Consider the following 25,029-nt stretch of genomic DNA (forward strand, 5'->3'; position numbering starts at 1 on the left):
AGGGAAGATTTGTTAGAATACAAACAGGTGGCGGCGGCGGTCTTACACTCAAAAGTTCTAAGTCAGCCAGTATGGGTGGTGACAACAGACTACAACTCCGGAGTGATGCCCATGTGGCTGCTCAGAAACTTCCAACCACTGCCCCACAGTAAACAAGCATTTACAACCTGGGGAATGGCTATCACCTGCTAACACTTTAATCTTTCCAAAAGAAACTTTTCAAAGGAAAAACAAGGCATTCAATCCTAATAATTTACAAAGGATTATGTTTTTGTCAAGACCTAATCCACTTACATCTTTATCTGAGAACTCCTTCACCTTGAATTGATTGATCTCTAATAGACTGCACAGAACATCTCTTGCCAAAGAGTTACTTATCCATCAACACTAAGATGTGTTAAATGGACATAAGGAAGAAAAAGAGGAAATGGGCCCTAGGCCTCTGCTCTGAGTGTGTAACATACATCTATCACAGAGAGGTACTCTGTGATACCTCTATCTATCACAGAGAGGTACTCTGCAATATCTGTCCTTTTTTTGAATGATTAATTTAATTTTTTTATTTATTGAAAAGGGAAGTAAAGGGAAGTAAAATACTTTATGATAAAATTAAAGATTTACATGGAAAATATTTCAGATAAACATGTTAAAATTGACAATTTTCATGGAAAAATTAAGGAGTAAAGTGGTATACATGCAAAACATTGCTAAATTAATTGAAATATGGGAGAGAAACATTTTATGATAGAACTGAAGATTTATATGGAAAATAATTCGGATGAAATTGTAGAAAAATGTAAAGAGACATGTTAGAATTGAAGATTATCATGGAAAGTTTTATATAGATATAATAATGGTAGGCATAAAAGTATTCCTAAGTTGATTAAAAGTGGAATTATAATATATACACAATGGAGTACTATTCAGTCATTAGAAACAATGAATTCATGAAATTCTTAGGCAAATGGATGGAGCTGGAGAACATCATACTAAGTGAGGTAACCCAGACTCAAAAGGTGACTCATGGTATGCACTCACTAATAAATGGATATTAACCTAGAAAACTGGAATACCCAAAACATAATCCACACATCAAATGAGGCACAAGAAGAACAGAGGAGTGGCCCCTTGTTCTGGAAAGACTCAGTGAAGCAGTATAGGGCAAAACCAGAACGGGGAAGTGGGAAGGGGAGGGTGGGAGGACAGGGGGGGGAGAGAAGGGAGGCTTATGGGACTTTCGGGAGTGGGGGGCTAGAAAAGTGGAAACCATTGGAAATGTAAATAAAAAATATATCGAATTAAAAAAAATAAATAAAATAAAATAAAGGAAAAAAAGTAGAATTATAAACATTTTTGATAAACTTGAAGATTTACATGGAAAATATTTCTGATAAAATTGTAGAAATATATAGAAAAACATGTTAAAATTAAAGATTATCATGGAAATTATACAGATAAAATGATAGGCATAAAGATAATTCTAAGTTGATTGAAGGTAGAATTATAAACATTTTCAGATAACACCAAAGACTTACATGGAAAATATTTCTGGTAAAATTCAAGAAATAAATGGACAAACACATTAAAAATGACTCTTTCATGGAAAATTTTACATAAAAATGGTTGATGTACTAACTCTTTCTAAATTAATTGAAGGTGGAATTAGAAACATTTGTGATAAAATCAAAGATTTACATTGAAAACATTTCTGATAAAATAGAGGAAGTATATAGAAAGACATTAAAATTGAAGATTATCATGAAAAATAATGCAGATAAAATGGTAGACATAAAAATTACTATATTAATTAAAAGGGGAATTGCAAACATTTTCTGATAAAACTGAAGATTTACATAAGAAATATTTCGTTAGTCTATGCCTTTTTATTGGTGAGTTAAGTCCATTGTTGTTAAGAGATATTAGGGAATAGTGATTATTGCTTCCTGTTATTTTTTTATGTTATTTTTAAGTTTGTGTGGGTATCTTCTTTTAGGTTTGTTGGAAGAAGATTACTTTCTTGCTTTTTCTAGAATGTAGTTTCCCTCCTTGTGTTGGCATTTTCCATCTATTATCCTTTGTAGGGCTGGATTTGTGGATAGATATTGTGCAAATTTGGCTTTATCATAGAATATCTTGGTTTCTCCATCTATGATGATTGAGAGTTTTGCTGGGTATAGCAGTCTGGGCTGGCATTTGTGTTCTCTTAGGGTCCATATGAGGCCTGCCCAGGATCTTCTAGCTTTCATCATCTCTGGTGAGAAGTCTGGTGTGATTCTGATAGGTCTGCCTTTATAAGTTACTTGGCCTTTTTCCCTTACTGCTTTTAATATTCTTTCTTTGTTTAGTGAATTTGGTGTTTTGATTATTATGTGCCAGGAGGATTTTCTGTTCTGGTCCAGTCTGTTTGGAGTTCTGAAGGCTTCTTGTATGTTCATTGGCATCTCTTTCTCTAGCTTAGGGAAGTTTTCTTCTACAATTTTGTTGAAGATATTTACTGGGCCTTTAAGATGTAAATCCTTGCTCTCCTCTATACCTATAATCCTTAGGTTGGGTCTTCTCATTGTGTCCCGGAGTTCCTGGATATTTTGAGTTACCAGCTTTATGCATTTTGCATTTTCTTGGACTGTTAAGTCAATGTTTTCTATGGTATCTTGAGCACCTGAGGTTCTTTCTTCTATCTCGTGTATTCTGTTGTTGATGCTTGCATCTATGACTCCTGAATTCTTTCCAAGGTTTTCTATCTCTAGAGATGTCTCACTTTGTGATTTCTTTATTGTTTCTACTTCCACTTTTAGATCCTGGATGGTTTTGTTCAGTTCCTTCACTTGATTGTTTATGTTTTCCTGTAATTCTTTGAGGGATTTTTGTGTTTCTTCTTTAAGGGCTTCTGCCTGTTGACCCATGATCTCCTGTATTTCTTTAAGGGATTTTTGTGTTTCCTCTTTAAGGGCTTTTACCTGTTGACCGATCTTCTCCTGTATTTCTTTAAGGGAGTTATTTAAGTCTTTCTTGAAGCCCTCTATCAGCATCAAGAGATATGATTTTAAATCCAACTCTTGCTTTGCGAGTGTGTTAGGGTATCTGGGACTTGCTGTGGTGGGAGAACTGGGTTCTTATGTTGCCATGTGGCCTTGGATTCTGTTGGTAGGGTTCTTGTGCTTGCCTTTCACAATCTGGTGATAGTTGGTATTGTTGTCTCTGGTTGGAGTTTATTCCTCCTGTGGGCCTGTAAGCCGGTGTCCTTACTCCTCTGAGCTCAAAAGTGAAAGCACTGCTGGGAGATCTCTCTCTCCTGGAGGGCTATGCTCAGAAGGCTGTGGAGTCTCCCAGGTCCCTGGTGCAAATGGCGGCAGGAAGACTTCCATCCCAGCTGCTTAGGCCCTGTATGCTCCTAGCTGGGTCCCCTCCAGAGAGAAGGTAGAGGATCTCTGCCTGCAATACCTCTCCTAAAGGCAACGATTAGTAAAGAAGGAAAATATAACCACATAGATATTAGTGACTAACCAATAAAGTGGGCAAGGTACAAATACATACATTTCATATGTGTGTTTACTTTTAAAAGTTCAAAGCTAGCTAGACTTTGTTTGTTTTTTAAAACCAAGACATTGATTAGTATATATTTCAAAAGCGTTAAAAGGCTAAGAAATGTCAACATATGGGCTGTGTATACTGAAGTTCTAGGTGAGTATCACAGCCAGAGCTTGTCAAACCGCTCCTTCCAGACCTGAGTGCAGGGCTGTCAACTCTGCATTCAGTGAGAATTCTGACCAAAGGGGCTTGAATTATGCACAGCCAATGCCTTTGTCACTGCTCCAAGTAAATGTAGACTTCTGCCATGAAAAGCTTCACATCCGGATGCACTTACATATTCACGACACAGATAAGCAGTATCACAGTCAGTGATCGGATGCTTAGTGTCTCATTTTTAGAGTGTCTTCATCAGAAGTATTCAGAAGATACCTTAGAAGGATTACCTTCTAGTAGATATCCCCCTCACAACATCCCCAAAGCCAACACTCATGCAGCCTGTATCATGTGCTGCCCTGGTCAGCTATGGTGGATGCAAGTGTTATGCTTACATGACATACTTCATGGCTGCTTTTGTCAAGATTGGTTAAGGATGGTAGGCAGAAACTAAGCCAAGAACAGAAAAAGACAGACACGTTGCACTATTTATTGTGGCCAAAGACACGATGTTTGTGAGTATGGGCTAAAGCCTAAAAATTACCCAGCCCACCACAGAAAGAATGCAAATCTTCTTTTGTACTCTAAAATGAGAGGCCTAACCATAACCTTGAAGACCTTCACAATACCCAAAGGTACACTGAAACAGATCGTTGCTTAGGTAAAAGTCATGGTCTTATTGTTTTCTGTTCTTATCAGGAAGGATTTAATGTATGAAGGGATAAAAAAAATAATGGAAGTTACATAGTGTTTAATAATTTGTAGATATTAACACTTACTATTTCTTGTCTAAGAATGTGAGGACCATTTAAAAGAAATAGTATAAGGCACAAAACATACTGTTATTAAAATAGAAATCTACAGTTTTACCAAGAAAGTGTTTCTATTTACCTAAACACACACTTCCTTCATTTTAAAGAGTGCCAACTACTAAATAGTTTTCTAGTATAGTCAAACAAAATTAATAGTTTATGATAATTTCTTTTATGCATTATTGGAGATTGAATCCAGAGCATCAAACATGCTAGACAAGCACGCTGCTATGGACTCACACCCTGAACATGCTAAATTTCCAAGTATCAACAACTTAGCCTAAATAATATTAGAACCTACATCTACAGCTTCATTTAATACACAGAGGGTACTATAATGTAAACATAGTATATATCATAATGTATTTAAACAATAAATCCACAACACAAATAGGTACCCTACAGCCCAACCGAGAATACACTAATTCCAAGAAATATACAGAAAAGTTTTGATGAGAAAATAAATAATTCTTCTTAAGTGTGTACTTAAATCATCACCCCTAAGATGTTAGTTAGGAAAGGCAGTTTGTAGAGAGGCTATGACTTCACTCTCAGGACTGACTCTCGTCTGTGAACAGTGGACAGATTTGCAGGTTCATCAGTTAGTACCTCTGCAGACCTGCGGTATCCATAGCACTCTACCACACAGCCCCATCCTAGGTATCTCTGTGGGAACTCTTGGAGTTCTGATCTACAGCAGTAGACCTGCACCAGGAAGCCATGTCTCCAAACCAAGGCAGTTAAAGGATGGAATCGTGCTGAGTACACAGCACAGCAGCAAATGTAGGTGCCGGGGTGGAGACAGTAAGCAGGGACACTGCTAATGCAGTCCTTCTTGCCACTTTTATGTGATGCTCCATGTGAATGCTGACCTGAATGGCAGAAGTGGGCATGCTATCATAGCCTAACTTCATAGAGCACTGCAGAAGAATTTACCAAAAAGCGAGGTATTTCCTGGGGCCCTAGTCAAGAAACGCAATACCTGAAATATTTCTAGACAATCTGTTTTCAAACATGCTATAGCAGTCCTGGGTGACTCCGTGTGATTAACTGGCAGGAAGAGGGGTCAAGTGTGCTGGGTAGTTAGAAAACGACATCCTAAGATCAGGAGAAACTGGTCTCATAATTGAGGATTTGAAAAGATAAAAGTAAAAAGTAAAGAGACGAAAACTTCTATAAACACTTTAACTCTGTCTCCCATGTGCATAGCCCTAGGTTCTACTGGTACTACAAGAGAAAAAAAAAAAAACCAACCAACCTCTATTTGTCTTAATCAATCTTATGATTACTTCTATTAAGAGAGTATGACCCAGATTGTTAATAACTTCATTTAAAATCATTAATAATGAAAAGACTAGAATACATCTAAATCTGAGGACACACCTGTTAATCTCTTAAGGCTCTAGGTTCCTATCCAATACAGCCAATTTTACTTTATAAGACTTGAGTTTTCCATATTAAGAAAAAGTGGAATATACAGTCATGCAGCGATTATGTCTGTATACTGTGTCACACTTTGAATCTCAGACTGGTTTCATATCCTGTTTGCTTATTGGTACTATGACCTGTAGCCAGTTCCAAAAGCCTCTGAATTCCAGTTCTTTATCGTTAAAAGTCGAGGGCTGAGCTCAGTGCGTAGTGTTTGCTAAGTAAACATGAGGTTCTGAATCTGTTCTCTAGCACCCCTGCGAAAGGCTGGTCATGGAGACACCTGACAATAATCCCAGTGCTAGAAGATGCTGCGGAGAAGGGAGGACCCAGAGGCCCTGCTGGCCAGACACTCTAGCTGAACTGGTGAACTTTTGGGTCAGTGAGAGACCTGGCTTCAAAGAATAAGGTAGAGAGCAATTGGGAAGATAATGAATGTCAACCTCTGTCCTCCACACACACATACACAGATAAGTGCAACCACACATACATGTACATACAAACATACACACATACACACAGAGAAAAAGAGACAGAGATGCAGAGAGTATGAGTAATTTTTATGAGTTTACTGTGACAATTGTGAACACACATAGAACTCAATACCTAATGGGGACTTGCAACCCAGGGAGCATATAACAAAAGCTGCTTTGTTATTGCTATTATAAAATATACCTGAAACTGTGTGTCTATAATGTGTTCTCCTTGGTGACAACCAATATTCTTCTGGCTTACAGAGCAATGGATGAGTCATTCCTGGGTGAATTTTAAAGGCAAAGGCTACCTATGGGGTAGCCAGAGCTTACAAAAACACTTCATGGTTACGACAAGAGCACTTGATGGCCAAGGTGCCCACAGATGGTAGAGAAGCTTTGCAAAGAAAAGGGCTTGGAGGGGGAACAAAGGTCAGGCAGAGCCCTTTCCCACATGGGAGCCTTCAGAGACTCCTACAAAACGTTCTAGAAGCTGAAGTTATCCTGAACTCATTTCTAAAACAGCCATCCCTTGCAGAACACTGCCAGGTCCTAGGAGGTATTCACAACTTGGATTCACAACAAAGCAATGGCCTCATAATTTATATTTCTAAGCATGGCTAGGAGCAGAGGCTGGTGTCCTCACACTCTCTTAGCAACACTCTCTGAAGACTAGTAGGATAATTAGTTGAAATAGTCTTATGGCTATTAAAAATATAAAATAGCAAAACAATCAAACACAGCAACCCACCTGGGCATCACTACATTTTATTTTTCAAATCATCTTTGTCACTGTACTTCAGAAAATGTTCATTGTAGAACCAAACTAGCACACACACACACACACACACACACACACACACGCGCACGCACGCACACGCACACGCACACACGCACACACTCTCGCACATGCACACACACACACACACACACACACAGGATATATTTTGGAAATGGTGCAAATGTACTGTATCAGCTCTACTGTACTGCATACAGTATGAATACACTGCCAATACTTATATGTTTAAAGTCTCATCATTTAAGAGTTTAAACAAACAACAAACCTTCATGGACCAGATCCCAAATAAGAGACTTTCTGGTTAAGACAAAAATCCAAGTAACTTGTTATCTCTAATGAAGTATGTGAAGGACAATTGACGCAGTAGCTGGATAGCCTGGTGTCCAGGCAATAGCAGAAAGAAAAGGCTGGGAAACTTATACCTCCTTCCTCATGCCTATCACAATGACATCTAACGATAGGCCAGATGCTGCTTCTACCCTCGAGTCTTAGTTAATCACAAAGGGTAAACAGATCCTTGTCCTGTATCCTGGAGACCATAGGCACCGATGGCACCGACAGCTTCCATATACTGGCACACCACAGCTACCTCCTCCCTCCCCACCCCACCCCCAAGCACACAGCTGCCTTGTACCTGTGAGGAAAGCTGCCAGGAGCCTATTGCCGAACTGTGCTATTTCTCACCCACAGTGCTCTTGCTTTCTTCCCCTTGTCACACAATGATGATATCAGAGCCTTGGGACCACACTTCTCTGTGGTTTGATTCCCCCTGGTTCCTCTCCTGCTTCTACATACCTCTATTTCCAGGCTGAAAAGCTTAAGGGCCATCTTTTCCTTTTCAGCCAAATACCAATCAGAGTATCATGCACATAGCCTTGGACCAGACATTTCTTCAGTTGCTTCATATAACAGAGAGCAGAACCAAAGTTCTTCAAAGCAGTCTTTCAGAACCAAAGTTTTGCCCTGCCACCTAATTTCTATCTCATAAAGGGATGCTCATGAGAACCAGAGAAAGGCCATCTGTGGTTGACCAACGTAAGACCCATGGTAAGAGACAAGCTTCTAGAACAACAAGAAAAGGATACCAGGAAGTATCTACAAGCATCTCTCTCCACACAGAACAGAAGCCTATGGTTAGCCTTATCCATATTTTCTGCCAATGCCATCGGGGCTTTCCTTTTCTCTATTGAATTCCTTATGCTTCTACTACACTCTACTGTCTGTAAACCCCCACCTACAGTTCTCAGATATCCCACTCATGGAAGCCCTTCATACTCAAAAAAGTATTGCAAATGCCAGAGAAGTTTTGTTTATGTGTATGTGTAGGTTATAATTGTCAGTCATTGTGTAGTAGGAATTAAAGTTAGGGAAAGTTGAAATATTTAATTTACCTAAAATAAAAGTCTATTACATGTTAACATAAATCATGCATCTTTATAGAACTTTATTTTCCACAACAAAACAGTGAGATTCATATTTACAATTTTACATATTTGCAAATCTCTTCAATGTCTGTTTATTATAAGACAGCTGGGTTTTCTTCATTCATTGGCTGTGATGCTTTAAAATCAGATATGTGGTTGAAAAAGGAGATGATTATGAATACTTTTCTTTGATTCACATCAAAATTTTTAAATAACCCTTTTGAAACCATAACTTAACATTTTGTACTATATTAAAAACCATCCTTGCATTTTGCATAAATATTTTATCTTTATGTAATCTTAATAAATACCTCAAAAATTAATAACATGATCCTGAAAATTTAAAGAAAAGAACTCCCAGTATTCATCGTCAATGTTATGACAACTGATAGTCAAACCCAAAACTTATGTTCTTGGCTTTGGTTTGGTTCTTGGCTGAAAGAAGTGGGGGGATGGGGGTAGCAGCTTTCACATACTAGTCATTAGGAAAACACTAGTTCATGGAGATCTGTTGTGTTATCAAAAAATCACACCCATTAATCCTTTACCTCAAGAGGAGAGACTTTTAAAATGGAAAATGTATACCAGGAATGGTGGAACATCCCTTTAATCTCAGCACTACGGAAGCAGAGGCAGGCACATCCTGGTAGGGTTTGAGGCCAGCCTGGCCTACATATTAAGTTTCAGGCAAGCCAGGACTATATAATGAGCCCCTATCTCAAAAACAAAGCACAGATATGAATAACTTTCTAATTTAATGGAAGCAAACATAATTTTACAAAAATTTTAATTTTTTACAATTGTAATTTGTTTGTAATTTTAATATATATGTAATTGTAACATACGTCGAATCTGAAGAAGCAAAGTTTGTCTGTTTTCTTCTGAGTAAAGTAGGTTGCATGAAAAACTGGGTGGTTCAGCTCAGTACTAAAACTACTGTATATGTTTACACACAAGACAGGCAGCTTCCTACAAGGTGCTGTATGCCCTTCCCACTGCCTCGCACAGGTAAAAGGATGGCTCTTCATGGGTAAAGACTCAACAAAACATAAAGCTTACTGCTTCTTCAACAGCATTCTTAAAGGAAACGAATCATTTCCCACAATGCTGACTGGTGCCACTCCCTTGATGCTTGGTGCTAGCGGGTCAGCACAATTGCATCACACTACTTCTATACACAGAAAGGGATGTAACAGTTTTCAGGTTCTAGCACCTCTGAGTCCTAGACATAGTCCCAGAGTCCAAAGCCCAGAGTAAGGGGTGATGGGCTTACCAGCATCCAAGAGTTGAGAGGCGCAGCAGTCTCTCTCTCTCTCTCTCTCTCTCTCTCTCTCTCTCTCTCTCTCTCTCTCTCTCTCTCTTTCTCTCTCTCTGTCTGTCTGTCTGTCTGTCTGTCTTTCTTTCTCCTTTAGCTTTTGCAATCCAATCAAAGGCTCCCTTTCTTAATCCCAGTTCCAGGTGTCCCTGGGGTACTCCACAGAGGCTAAGTGTGGAATGGAGAGTCCCTGAGGGCCTCAGCACTGCAGGAGACAAGTCCATCACAGAGACAGAGTCCCAGCTTAAGAGTGCTTCTTATTAGCTGGATGGAATAGACACTGTCACCTAAACCTCAGTTTTCAGAGAAACCTGGGATGATGTAAAGACAGCTTTAAACTAGCAAGGTCATGGTCTTCAAAAGAAAAACTGGGACAGTCAGATGGAAAGATTAGGAGACTTCCTAACTCTCTTCCTAAACTGAGTAAATACATGACCTTACTTTATCCTAGATCTTCTCTGTTCTTGGGCACATCACTCTTATCACATGGTCTTTTCAAATCAAATACCAATTTTCTTTGTCAACGGCAATTTAATTAAATTACCTGAAAATCCAAAAGCACTGTATTATATTACTCTTTAAAGGAAGGTGTATGTGAAGACAGGGGGATACAAAGGAACATGTGACAAATAAGAATGTGAGTAACAGTTACTCTCAATCACAACACCGTCAGGACCTCTCTCTCACTGGCCATCATTAAAATTGCTATGAGAAATGACAACCAGCCAAATCACTCAGTGTGTATTATTGGCTATGGTCCTCTAACACACAAAGGAAAACACATAGACTGATCTTTCCATTCTTGTATAGTGACATGTGAGGGTTTGTGTAGTGCCTGCATACACTCTCTCTGAGCCACAAAAACCACCACAAGACAGGTAGAAACCATGTGTTGTCTACAGGAAAAACCCGGGTCTCAAGGAAGTTAGCTAAACTGAAAGACCAGTGCCAAAGATCAAACTGTAAAAATCTTATAAATTTTGAGAAGTAGCAGAAGCCACTTCATAAATTAAACCTTACATTGAAATATGAAGCATTAAATATACAAAGCAACAATTTTACTAAGTATTTTGTTACTAAGTAACAGCTATTGATATTACCAAGCTTGTGGTCCAAGAAACAAATGCATGATATGAGTAGCTATGTACAGGAAAGAATGTTTTTATAAAGGCCAGTGCCTTCCCAAACAATGACAATCTTCCTAATCAATAAGGTAATAAAGAGCTCTAATGTATATACCCACACTGCCATCACTGCCCACATCATCACCATCGCCATCTTTTAACAAGAGAGTTATGATAGATTCCAGTGTGCTGAAATTATGGGTATATTTTTCAAATATCTATATTTTAGATTAGAAATATCTGAACATATACTTAAATATTTAAGCCAATAAAACCATTTTAATGCCCTGAAGCATCTTAGGGACCCACAGAGAGCAGTTTGAAGAGTACTGCATCCAGCTTTGCTATTACAGATTCACTGTTCCATCTCTGCATAGGTTATTTAATATTAATTTTAAAATCATCTCACAATCAAAACACAAGACAGCTCACTAGCCAAAGGCAGAAGATGGCTGGCTACCTGTCCATCACATAAGGAAATGTATTCCATTGGGTGAACCATATTAAATTTTTAATACTGACCATTTTGATTATTATATTAAGCAAGGCTTATAGGAGTCAAACTAACATTTTCCCTTTTATTTGATAGTCTATTTGATTATATAAACATCAAAAAGTTATAAAAATATCAAATTGCGTAAGTGAAAAAATACTATAGCCACAGCAAGATGTTTCATTAGAACTACTTAGAATCATACTAAAAATTTGAAACTTCACAACATGGAACTGCACACCTGTAATCTCAGCACTTGAAGGACCAAAGCAGGAGAATCAAGAGTTCAAGGCTAGCCTCAACTACACTGAAGATAGCACAGGATACACAGTAAGAGCCTATTTGTGTTTTAAAAAAAGAAAAAAGAAAAAGAAAGAAAAGAAATTAAAATGTTAAATCCTTTAATTTATATTTAATTCTATTTTCCTAAAGTAATAATAGTTTGACACTCATGTATGTGTCATACTAAGCCACCTTACTTTTGAAATGGCAGCTGAATGGGCTGACGGTTGACCTTCTTTCCTTAATGTACTTTGCCATTCCAAGTTCGAAATTGAAGATTAGATCCCTGTTATTGTCACTGGAATTTCTTCAAGTAAAATGCTTTACATTTCAAGTCTTGTTATGTTCTCAAAAGTAAAAACTATTTTGTCTTGTTAGAAAGTGCATTAAACTGTATAATGAGCAGACAGACTTAGAGCTGTGGACCTGATGTTCTTGCTTTGTTCTTTGTTCTTCTCTGACCCAAATCAGATACCAAATCAGATACTTTCAATACTTTAACAATTCTCTTTATTTGCAAGACGCTGGACCAAAACTGTGATAGCACGTCTAAGAATAAACAAGATTCTCATACAATACACAATTCACTGTTCAGACATTGAGTTAAAACAACTTATTTTCTTTGAAGGTTAATTTAGTTTCTTTTAAAGTTTCTTCAGAAGTCATCATATACTGCATATGGTGCTCACAGCCAGGAAAAGGCCTTCTGCCTTACATAAAGGTAAAGGCCTTTGCTTCTTATTGTTGACAGTTCTAATAGCCAAGGATCACTTACATGGATGCAGGAGACATTCATTCTTCACTGTGATCCTCACTCAACTAAGACCAAAGAGCTTGCTCATTACTATGCTATTATATGGAAACAAGAAAATGTAAAGAACCGGGCTGGAAGGGCTGTAGACTAACTTTAGTCATACTCTATCAAAAATAAAAACATTATCATTGAAGTACATCTTTATGTGGTCTTTTTAGGATGAGGAAGCCTTGAATGCTAGATACTGATTTCTTTCTAGTGTTTAAGAACAGCAATCTTATAAAGCTTCGAATGTTGCCAGATCATGTCTTAACTGGCACAAACAATTCTTTTCTCATCTAAACTCATTTCATGCCACTACATGAGTCAAAATTAAACACCTTGTAGTTACTGAAAACTGGATACTGGCAGAGCTGTGCACAATTATAAAATAGAAAAATGTGAATGTCTACTTTGCACATACTTCTTCTTATAGTTATGTTTGGAACTAAGATGGTCTTCCCAAATAAACAGAAATATCAGTTTCTTAAAAAAACTGGAAGAAAACCATAAATATGTCATTAGTGCTAGTGTCATGGATTCATAATCAAAGCTCTTTGAAAAGAACAATAAAAAGGTGCGAAGCCTAATCTCTATCTCAAGTACCCTATTAGCCAAACAAATTGCCCTTAATTTTAAATTTTTTATTAAAAATTTTAATGTGCTTTGATTGAAATATAATTATATCAGTTAAGTAAGTAGTTATAGCATGGTTCCCCACATTAGGATAAAACATTTCCTTTCCTTTTAACTGTACATTGAATTAAACAGGTTTCACTGGCACTGTTCTTCCTGACAAAGACCATTTCAGCTTAAAAATTAAGACACAATAATTTTTAAAACCTCTATTCAGACGCCATCTGGCCCAGCAGTGAAAGAGTTAACATCCAACTGAGCTCAACTGAGCTTCTGATCCATTGCGTTTCTCACAAGCTGCCCTGCAATGAGCAGAGCAAGTATCAACTGTAATTTGATCCAGGAGTTTATGGGGAAAAAAATAACTGCACATACTCGACATGCACATTTAATAAAAATCTTTTTTAAGAGAAACATATCCAATAAACACAATTTAAGGCGTATTTAATTGTTTGATTAACTTCAAACCTGCAATCCCCTTGCTTTCCTGATGCTCTCAAATAAAACAGGAGAAAGGAGGGGGGGAAGAACCAGCTCCTCGGCAGGGAAAAAGAGGCTTGAAAAACAACTTTGATTGGCACTTGGCCTGACCCACAGAGGAAGAAAAACAGTTTTTGGACAAAGAGCGCAAATATTTGAGCTTGCTTATTTATGTGCTTGCTTGCTTTTCCTAGTTCATAAAGAGCAATCCTAAATTGAGTGTAGATAGGGAAATTGACAAAAAACGGCACCATATTCATCTTAGCTCTCAGATATGCACAGCTCAGCAATTTTAATTCATTGGTGCTGGACAAACAGAAACACCCCACCTAATGATTTCCTTTCATGCAATGCAAAAATAAGAGTGTGAAAAAGAAACAGATTATATTAGTCAAGGAAGCTGTTCAGATCTGATTAAAAACTCTTCTGTGTCTACAGGGACATTTTGTCATCCTCTCTAAACCCCCATCCCCCACGGGGCGATTAAGCCAAGTAAGCTAAACAATACTGGAGTAAACTTTCTATCAGTCACTCTGGAAAGCAATAAGCCGATGCTGGGTCAGATTTTCTCGATCCACACCGTGGTGGGGGATGATAAGGAGGGCGAACCCCAGTCGCCTTCAGCGTCCACCTCCACCAACCCAAGCTGAAAGCTCTGGAAGGTCGAACAGCGTTTCCCAGGGGCATAAAGTTCAAGATGCCTTCACGGTGCCTTTCGGGACCCAGCAAGAGAATGTCAAGAAGAAGTGCCAGGGCACCGTAGGCCAGGCAGACGCGACCCAGTCAAAGAAAACACCCCCCCAGAGTCAGCCATCGGGGAGAGGCAGCCAGGCTCCTGCACACCAAACTGGTTGCTGTGATTTCAGGCCACCCTCCATCCCCAGCCGAGCCGGTTCCTCCCAGCATCCCAGCATCCCTTCAGCCTCGGGGCAGACCCGGCGGCAGACCCGGAGCCCGGCGCGGGGACCCCGCGGGGGACCCTTCGCGTCCTGTCCCCCGCAAGCGCCGCCCGGACCCCGACCATGGGGAGCGCCTCGCAGCCGGCCGCGGCCGCGCCGTACCTTCCGCAGCACTTTCCGGCAGTTGGTGCAGAGCAGGTAGTTGGCCGAGGCCGACGCGCTGCTGCCACCGCGGTTCATCGCGCCGAAGCCGGGCTGTCACCGCGGCCGCTGGTGGAGGGCTGCTTCAACGTTCTCTTCTCAGGGGGTCGGGCGGCAGCGAGGGCGCAGCGGCTGCCCGCGCGAGCTCGGCGGGGACGGCGGCCGCGGCGCTCACCGGCCCGTTGTTCTTCCCGCCCCCATCGCCAGACCCCTGCCCGGCCAGCCAGGACTAGCAGCCGCGGCCGTCTCAGCTCCTCAGTGCAGCCCCGCCCCCGAGGCCCGCCGCCTTCAGGGCAGCCGCGATGGGCACCGCCCCCTCCCGCCAATCAGACGGCATCGGCCACGCCTTCTTCCGCGCCCGCAGCCAATGAGTGGCGTCGGCCAATCGCGGGCGGCGAAAGCACCACGAATCTCCGGGCAAGTTAAGTTTATCTCCGAGGCTCGGTGCTGAAGAGTGACGGTGGGTTAGTTAGGTAGTGGGGTGGGAGGGACTCCAATCTACCAATGAAAAATGGGGGATGCGGTGTATGCAAATTATCAGGGACTCTAGCGCCACCCTCAGGACAAGCCACGCCTCTCTGCAAGACTGGGCAGAATGGAGAGATTAAGTAGCTGGAAGCTAGAGCTCGCTAGAGGATCTGAGACCTAGCTAAACATTTCTTGATCTCTCGGGAGTGGGCAGAGTGGACGCTAGAACGTTCCTTCCTCCGGGGCAGTGATTCGGCTTTCTCTCGGTCGGTCTAAATCTAAGAATAGCTGGGAGGAAGACTGCGGTCTTGCAGCACTTTGCTCCCAGAGATCTCAAAGAACTTTATGCTCTTTACACACTCTCTAAGTCTAGGGCGAAAGGCCAACTACCTGCGGCTGTAGAGATGGAAGTCTATACAGCTTGGAGTTGGAGACCCGGAGACACATCTTTGGTTTAGGGGTTTTTCCTTCCCTCTGATGATTGTTCTCAGAGCAAAGAAAGTTCCGTTTATCATGAACAAGTCAGCTCTCTCTCTTTCTCTCTCTCTCTCTCTCTCTCTCTCTCTCTCTCTCTCTCTCTCTTTCTCTCTCTCTCTTTCTCTCTCTCCCTCCCTTCCTCCCTCCCTCTATTTCTCCCTCCCTCCCTCCTCTCCCCTCCCCCTCCAGCCTGGGATGGAAGGTTTGGAGTACGAATTGCCGTTTAAAACGATTAGACTGGACCTTCCTCTCTTAAAACTGACAACAGTGAGTCAGGGTTTAGCTTCTATGTTCTGGAGACAGAAGGCTAAGTCACTGAGGAAAGCTCTGGCTGGCCAGATGCCGAACCTAGGCGAGTGAGGAAGCCAGGTACCCCGAGGAGCCAAACACCGACCGCAGACTGCAGACCGGACTCGGCTGCCTGGGCTGCCTGCTCCCCAGTGAGAACAAAGGCGCTGCAGAGCGAGCACCTGATTGGCGCAGGGTGCTCACCGGAGTCGCGGAGCCCAGGACCTGGTGCTTTCTGCTACTGACGCAGAGCACCAAGCTCCCAGCAACTGCAGTTCCCCAGCTGGCCTTGGCGGTGACCATACCGCACTGCGTGCTATGACATCACCTGTTTTCGCTCTTGAGAACCTAATCTGTATTCTCGGCTTCTGGTTTTCTAAAGGTCTTGAGTATGGCAGGATTTGTGAAGGCCTGCAGTTTGCAGATGTATCTGTGGAGATGATTTTAAAGAATTGATCCACTGATTTACATTTCTTGTATTGCTTTTAATTTAACACACTACCCTGTGTTAGGAATTTAGTGTCCTATGAATCCGGAAGGCACACTTGGAGGAGCCCACACGGTTAGCATAACAAAGCCATTAGACCAAACTGTTGTTCAAACTACCAATCTCTTCCATACTCGACATCTGTCTCCACTCCATCCTCTTTAGAGACCTACACCTTAAACAAGCCTACACAAAGAACAAAGGAAATGAAAATCTGCCCGCACCAGCTTAAACAAGACTGGAAAACCCCAAGTGTCTAGGTGATACGGTTAGGTAAGTGTGAGGGTCCATTTAGCTAGTGATAGCTAGCTAAGGGCGGCCGGATGCTCGGTGGACCAACAGAGCCTGGAACAGCAGTGATTTGGGTAGGGTGCTAAACATTCTGTTAAAAGACTGTAAAAGCAAGAAACCCAATGAAGGAAGAAATTACCCTGTGCCTTTCATTGCAGAGAACCAAGAAATCTAGGCAGAAAGTCAGCAAGGCACGGGTTTTTTTTTTTTCCCCTGAAAATTGAAACACATATGTGTTCCCATTTTTGCTGAGTTTCTTAATCTATATTCTTGGCTGGGCCTCTCCCTCCTTCCACCCCCCCCCCCCAGACAGGGTCTCACTAAGTAGCTCTGGCTGGCCTGGAACTCATGGTGGCTGGCCTCTCACTCTTACAAAGATTCAACTACCTCAGCCTTCAAGTGCTGTGATTAAAGCGTCACAGTCACACTGCCGTGCCCCGTGGGTTTGTGTTATAAAGCTGACTTATTTAGTATGATGTTCTCCAGCTCCATCCATTTGTCTACAAATTTCATGAATTCATTGTTTCTAATGGCTGAATAGTACTCCACTGTGTAAATATACCACATTTTTTGTATCCATTCCTCTGCTGAGGGACACCTGGGTTGTTTCCAGCTTCTGGCTACTACAGATAGGGCTGCTATGAACATAGTGGAGCATGTGTCCTTATTACATGCTGGGGAATCCTCTGGGTATATGCCAGGAGTGGTATAGCAGGGTCCTCCAGAAGTGCCATGCCCAGTTTTCTGAGGAACCGCCAGATTGATTTCCAAAGTGGTTGCACCATCTTACAATCCCACCAGCAGTGGAAGGGTGTTCCTCTTTCTCCACATCCTTGCCAGCACCTTCTGTCTCCTGAGTTTTTGACCTTAGCCATTCTGACTGGTGTGAGGTGAAATCTCAGGGTTGTTTTGATTTGCATTTCCCTAATGATTAATGATATTGAACATTTCTTAAGGTGTTTCTCAGCCCTCCGAAGTTCTTCATGTGAGAAATCTTTGTTTAGTTCGGTACCCCACTTTTTAATGGGGTTATTTGGTTCTCTAGGTTCTACCTTCTTGAGTTTTCTGTATATATTAGATATTAGCCCTCTGTCAGATTTAGGGTTGGTGAAGATCCTTTCCCAATCTGCTGGTTGACGTTTTGTCCTTTTGACAGTGTCCTTTGCCTTACAGAAACTTTGTACTTTTATGAGGTCAAATTTGTCAATTCTTGATCTTAAAGCGTAAGTTATTGGTGTTCTGTTTAGGAACTTTTCCCCTGTGCCCATGTCCTCAAGGGTCTTCCCCAGTTTCTTTTCTATTAGTTTCAGTGTGTCAGGTTTTATGTGGAGGTCCTTGATCCACTTGGAGTTGAGCTTAGTACAAGGAGATAAGAATGGATCGATTCGCATTCTTCTGCATGCTGACCTCCAATTGAACCAGTACCATTTGTTGAAAAGACTATCTTTTTTCCACTGGATGCTTTCAGCTCCTTTGTCAAAGATCAAGTGGCCATAGGTGTGTGGGTTCATTTCTGGGTCTTCAATACTATTCCATTGATCTGCTTGCCTGACATTGTACCAATACCATGCAGTTTTTATCACTATTGCTCTGTAGTAAAGTTTGAGGTCTGGGATACTGAATCCCCCAGAATTTCTTTTGTTGTTGAGAATAGTTTTAGCTATCCTGGGTTTTTTGTTACTTCAGATGAATTTGAGAATTGCTCTTTCTAGCTCTATGAAGAACTGGGTTGGGATTTTGATGGGGATTGCATTGAATCTGTAGATTGCCTTTGGCAATATGGCCATTTTAACTATATTAATCCTGCCAATCCATGAGCATGGAAGATTTTTCCATTTTCTGAGATTTTCTTCGATTTCCTTCTTCAGAGATCTGAAGTTCTCGTCATATAGGTCTTTCACTTGTTTGGTTAGAGTCACCCCAAGATACTTTATGCTGTTTGTGGCTATTGTGAAGGGGGTCATTTCCCTAATTTCTTTCTCAGTCTGCTTATCCTTTGAGTATATAAAGGCTATTGATGTACTTGAGTTGATTTTGTAGCCAGCCACTTTGCTGAAGTTGTTTATCAGCTGTAGGAGTTCTTTAGTCGAGTTTTTTGGGTCACTTAAGTATACTATCATATCATCTGCAAATAGTGATAGTTTGACTTCTTCCTTTCCAATTTGTATCCCTTTGATCTCCTTATGTTGTCTAAAAGATCAGTCATGGTATGCACTCACTGATAAGTGGATAATAACCTAGAAACTTGGAATACCCAAGAAATAATCCACATATTAAATGATGTCCAAAAAGAACAGATGAGTGGCCCCTGGTTCTGGAAAGACTCAGTGCAACAGTATAGGGGAATACCAGAACAGGGAAGTGGGAAGGAGTTGATGGAGGAACAGGGGGAGGGAAGAGGGCTTATGGGAATTGCGGGAGTGGGGACCCAGAAAATCGGAAATCATTTGAAATGTAAATAAAGAATACATCGAATAAAAAAGAAATAACCTTTTTTAAAAAGCTGACTTATGTGAGCCCATATTAAAGCAATGAAGAAACTGAAGGATGAAGTGAATTTACTCCAGATATTGAATTTCCCTCAAATAGTATTTTATTTCCAATTGTTTTCTAATATTTTTATAACCTTTCCCCCTTTTCCCATTTAAGAGCAAAGTTCTCTTTTGCAAAAAGGTCTTTTACACTCTTTAATAAAAATTCCAAGAAAAGATGGCACAGAGTTCCTGCTGGCACAACTGATATCCTCTACCTAAGATCACTAAAGGGAGGTTTCTTTGGTCCACCACCCTCCACTTTGATAAGCCTTGTCTTTAGAGCCATTTATTCAGCTATAAATCATCTACTTCATGGTAACGTTTCCTTTTTGTTGCTTGTTTTTGTTTTTAGTTTTGGTTTTTGAGACAGGGTTTCTTTACATAGTCCTGATTGTCCTAGAACTTGCCCTGTAGACCAGGCTAGCCTTGAAGTCAGAGATGTGCCTGCCTCTGCTTCGAATTAAAAGTGTGTGACAGCAGGCTTGGGTTTTTTGTTTGTTTGGGGTTTGGTAACATTTCTTAGATTGACCTGTGATGTGTGATTGTGTGGTCCTCCCCTAAAGTGCTCAGTGCCATTGAGTTATGCTCTGGTCTCCGCATTTTGGATCCTCACACCCTGGCTTTCTTCATCTGTGTTTTCTCTCCTGGCAGAAGTCAGCTTTCTCTCGCCTTTATCTTCAGTTCTTCACGTGTTGAGGTCTTCCTTCCTGCTCCAGGCAGCTTGGCGAGAGAGAATGAGGCCTATGGTGTGACTTACCAACTTAAGATCATACTGATCCTTTACAGGGAAGGAAAGATGAAAGCCAGCTGTTTTGACTTCACTCAAAATGGGAAGAAACACCAATCCTCTGTTGTCTAAAATAGGGAAGATGTTTTAAAAATAGGATATTGTCAAAACTTGCTCCCAGTGTGAAGAATTACTTTTGTTTTGTTTTGTTTTTGTGTGCACATGCGTGCATACCCAGGGTCAAAGGCATGGAGCTCAGAGGACGAGTGTGGGAGGCAGTTCTTTTCTTCTACCATGTTGGCTCCAGGAATCAAACTTCTGCTATGAGTTTCGGGCAAATAGTCACCTGGGCAAATCTTACTATGCTCTACTTAATATTTTCTTTAAAACGTAGGGTGATACTTTATTAAATATTTTACATGATTTGAAACTCATGTCATAACCATTTTGCCTATTTTGAAATATTCTTCAAATGTGACTATTTTTTTAAACAAGGTGTGCAGGAAGTTGAAGATTCCATAACTACTTTCGATTTCTCTATGGCTGAACTTTTACATTGGTTTTGGGTGTTCCAATGTTGTTATAAACTTCCTCATATATAAGTTTGTGCTCAGCAGCTCTCATTGGTAGGTAGAGAATTTCAGGGTACAGGGGTATAGATCTAGTTGAAGGCCCTTAAATACTTGCTGAGCATATTTTGTGGAAAGATTTGAAAAACCCTACAATGAAGCAGACATTTGAATCCACAGATCTGCTCTGTCACCTCTAGTGTCAGCCCATTAATATCCCACCCTCTTCAAGTGCCCTCCCTCTCCTGCCGTTCTTCTACTGAACTCAACGCTTGTCCACGCATCATGGTCCCTCTCTAGGCCTCCACTCTACCAGCAAGCTCTCTGCTGGAGTGATGATAAAAATGCTTTCTCATCAGACTCCCAACCCTGGAGGACATAGGTGGAGCCCACACACCCCTAAGTCTTACCTGTGCTCCAGCTAAGTGCTCAGAAGGTCCCGGAGACCAATGAGTTTGCAATCTCACTTCCAAACATTCTTTCAGGGCAGGTCCTTCTAATCTTTAATAACAGTGATGAGATCTTATAAAAGGATTCCAGGAAATATTTGTGAAAAGAATTGCCCATAAAAACTAATTCTGTGGAGCAGAAAGATCAGGTCCAAGTCTGTCATGATTCCTTATTTGGCTTTGAACATGACTACTTTGAACATGGCTACTTTTATAAAATTAATGTTCTTGACACAAATTAAGCATGTAGGGTGTGCTGAGAGAAATATGTTTAGCTCTTTTGAAAGGAGGCACCTACTTAATGACATGAGGTGAATTTTGGACTTTTCTAGAGACTCTCGTTCCATTGACCTAGCTACTATCTCCTATGTGGTTGCTAAGTAAGGATTTAGTATCAAAAATCAACTAGTAAAGAAATCTTTAGAATTTTGTTTCTGGCTGTCTATCTATCTATCTATCTCCCTCTGTTCTCTCTTTTCTCTCTCCCACTACTACCCCAAGCATTTTTACACATTTGTAATACCAAGTGGTATTTACACATTTGTAAATTCTGTAATTAGTTTCTTGCAGAGGAATCTGCACTTCACAGAGTTGTAAATTGATTACTCCCCTGGAGCTGTTAGATTCCTGCTATTTTTTTCCTCTGTGCCTCAAGACCAATACTACTTCCAAGGAGAAATGAAATCTGAAAAGGGCATGGCTTAGTCCCATTTTCTCTCCTCAATATGTTTGTCTACCAACAGGAATATCTGCTTCATCTGCTAAGGTACATATCCTGCTAGCCTTCTTCTAACCCACATACTGGTTTTGTCGCCTACCCCCTGTTGAAAGGTTGCTTGCAAGTGCAAGTCCAGCAAATATGGTGTCAGTTTCTTTCACTACCCAATGCCAGCTGACCTCTTGTTTTTTTAAAAAAAAAATGTATTTAGTTTTAAAACGTCATTATTCAGGAACTTTTTGTAGCTGAGGTACTCACCTGAGTGAGCAGAGCAGAGCAGTATAGCAGAGATAGCTTCTGAAGCTATATGAAGGGCGTTACGCTTTCCATACGCTGTGCCGCCATGGTCTGGTTCCATGTAAACACTTGAAAATTATCACTGGCTTATAAGAAATACTGTGATATTCCATCTTTACAATACTCTTAAAGTTGCTTTTCATTGAAGATCTTTGAGTTTTATGACATTTGACATCTGAGGTGTAAGATAATGTGGGGATAGAGAAGATAGCAATGTATGAAAATGCAGAAATACAGGGCTCAGTACAGTACCACCATGAGCTATGATATTAAGCCTCAGCTTTCCAATCTGACAAGCGTGAGTTGTCAGTGATATTTCAACTTTGTAATGACTTGAAGCATCTTCTACAAGGGACTATATTTAAGAAAAACATGCTATACATACACAGTTAATAATGATGATGAACTATTATAGACATTGCCACCATATGCACAAATGACCATGATCTCCATGAAGATTGCCCACCTTGTCCAGATTAGAGAATTATTGTCATCTTAGCTTTCTTAGCCAGTCAGACAGATCTACTTACTCCTGTTCAGTTCCTCTAGCACATGGAAAGTGGAAAGGGGTGGATTTGAACCAAGAAAGACCTTAGTTTCTGTCAATAGTGGATAAAATACTTATTTTTGAAATTTAATTAAAATAGAACTATGTTAGTACATGACTTGAAATTCTTGAGGCCATGGAGGGTATTGGTGATAAATCCTGAAGTCTGATTTCATTAGCCTCTCAAGCATACTTTGAGATTTTGTTAGGTTTTTGTTTTGTTTTGTTTTGTTTTGTTTTGTATCCCGAGGACATTTCCTGTTATCCTGTTCATATCCCTGTCACTCCAAATTCGCTGCCCCAAAATTTTTTGAGGAACAAATATAATATAGGTGACATCCATAATGCCCATCTGCAGTAAAAATATTTTATATTTTTTATGTAAAGGTAACCATGTCTAAGCATTAGAAAAGGAAGATGAGTGGGTAACTGGAACATCCAGGGGAGAATAAGGCAGTTTATAAGTAGGGCTTGTTAATAGAAACCCAGAACAGCTTTCATCGAAGACTTAGCTTAGAGTAGTGATGCATTTTTAAGGATTTTCAGTAATTGGCACATCAGAGAAAAAAGGCAGAGGGAGCTCAAAAGGGCATAAAGATGTGCACTTGCAGTTTTCAGAGCTTCTGAATGTAGTAGCTATAATACACCTAGACTCTAGACATCCATCTCCCAGGAATGTCTTACTTGGCTGGATATTTATAGCACTTAAAATATAAGAGCTATTCAAAAGCTCTTCAAATGAAAACAATGAAACATACCAGAGTTTGTTAACTGAATCTAGTGGACATACAATTTTACTAATAAAAATTCCTAAATAATCTTAAAATGTAAATATCTTTTCACGCAAGCATAAAGTTCACCAATTGCCCTTGTTAGAAAGGAGATAATCTCCGTTTCAATAAACAATACAATCACACAGTACTTCAGAGGTATAGTACTGCTTTAAGGTGATGCATACAGACATGAATTGCAAACTTGGAACCACAATGGCAACTTATAGGATGCTAGAAGCTTGCAAGTTTGGAAGCATGTGTTGGGAAGTATATATGGTCTAAATGTCCCTCTGTTCACACTCCTGTTTTCTCAGCCCTTACCAAAGAGTAAGACCTGGTGATAAAACTGACAGAACGGGTTTATGAACTAACAGTGTGGCTGAGGCATAATCCCAGCATTGCTAGAGAAGAGAAATGGAAAATGGAGGAAAGGGGAGGGGAGTATTGCTCTCAAAGAACCCAGAACTTTCAGACATTTATGCTTCTAACTAGAAGCCCTTCAGCAGTAGCTTTGGGGGTTTGAGGAAGAATTCTTGTATAGTCATGCAATTACAACATCAACCTGAAGACAGGATTGATCTCCTCCAAGGCCTAGAGAATGATGCGGAGTGGTATTGCAATGGGCTTACTTCCTGCTTCCATGCTGGTTGCTTGATGTTTCCTGAATTTGTGCTTCCCATGTGCAGGCATGTGCTTTATTATAGACCTAATATAAAGAACACAAGAGTCACAATTTAAAACAGAGCCAAGACTACTGAACCTAAACAAGTAACACCAGTGTGTAACACCAGTGCAGTACTGGAGAGAACACAGGCAGGGAATAAACAGTAAGGTTTGGTCACCTGATGTCAGTCTCCTAGATAAAATGAAGTGTAAGTGGAGGACTGCCCTCTTCCATCTCCAGGAGGGATGCTTAGGTACCCCATCTAGGAAGCCCTTAATACATGCAGCTCTGTGTTAGTGTCCCATTTCCTCTTTCCATGTAATTCAAGCTGCATTTACAAAACGCCCTCGAAGAATGGCTTTGCAGCAGTCAGACTACCACATGGTATCACATCCCCTGGTTATTAAGAGCACTGCCCCTAAACATTCAACAGAACCTTTCCTCCTTTCCTGATGGAAGACTCTTAGCTAGCTTCCTTATCTCACATTTGCTCCATTACAGTAGTACCGTGTTCCATCCACGTGTGCAAGTTGTAAGTATGCATCATTTCTATTATGCCCACAACATTAATGCTACTATGTACTTGAAGATAAAATCCTACTCTGCTCTATATTCTGCAAATCTTATAAAACCACAGTGTTGATAATCATCTATATAGTAATAAAAGCAACTAATAGCATGTGCTGGAACTTGCTACATGTCAATCATTATGCAGTAATTTGCATATAATATCTCATCTTGACTAATATTTGTAAACCCTCAATGAACTGGTTGTAGTATAATCATTTTACCATATATATCGATAAAGGTCTAGTGAGTGTCACATAGTTGTTTCAAGGAAGAATTTGATTTGAGTTTGTATTTAAAGTGTTATATGATTTCAACCTTGGCATTATT

General features: G+C 40.4%; 1 protein-coding gene across 1 annotated transcript in view; it reads right to left on the reverse strand.

Annotated features, from left to right (window-relative positions):
• The window catches only part of Sesn3 (sestrin 3), a 56,367-nt gene extending 41,251 nt beyond the window's left edge, over positions 1 to 15,116 (reverse strand). The window contains exon 1 of the mRNA XM_052189110.1: positions 14,805 to 15,116. Coding sequence (XP_052045070.1) covers positions 14,805 to 14,882 — 78 coding nt within the window. The 5' untranslated portion in view covers positions 14,883 to 15,116. The remainder of the gene's footprint in view (positions 1 to 14,804) is intronic.
• Positions 15,117 to 25,029: the final 9,913 nt, after the last annotated feature.

This window comes from Apodemus sylvaticus, chromosome 7 (genome assembly GCF_947179515.1).
Source record: "Apodemus sylvaticus chromosome 7, mApoSyl1.1, whole genome shotgun sequence".
Lineage (NCBI taxonomy): Eukaryota > Metazoa > Chordata > Mammalia > Rodentia > Muridae > Apodemus > Apodemus sylvaticus.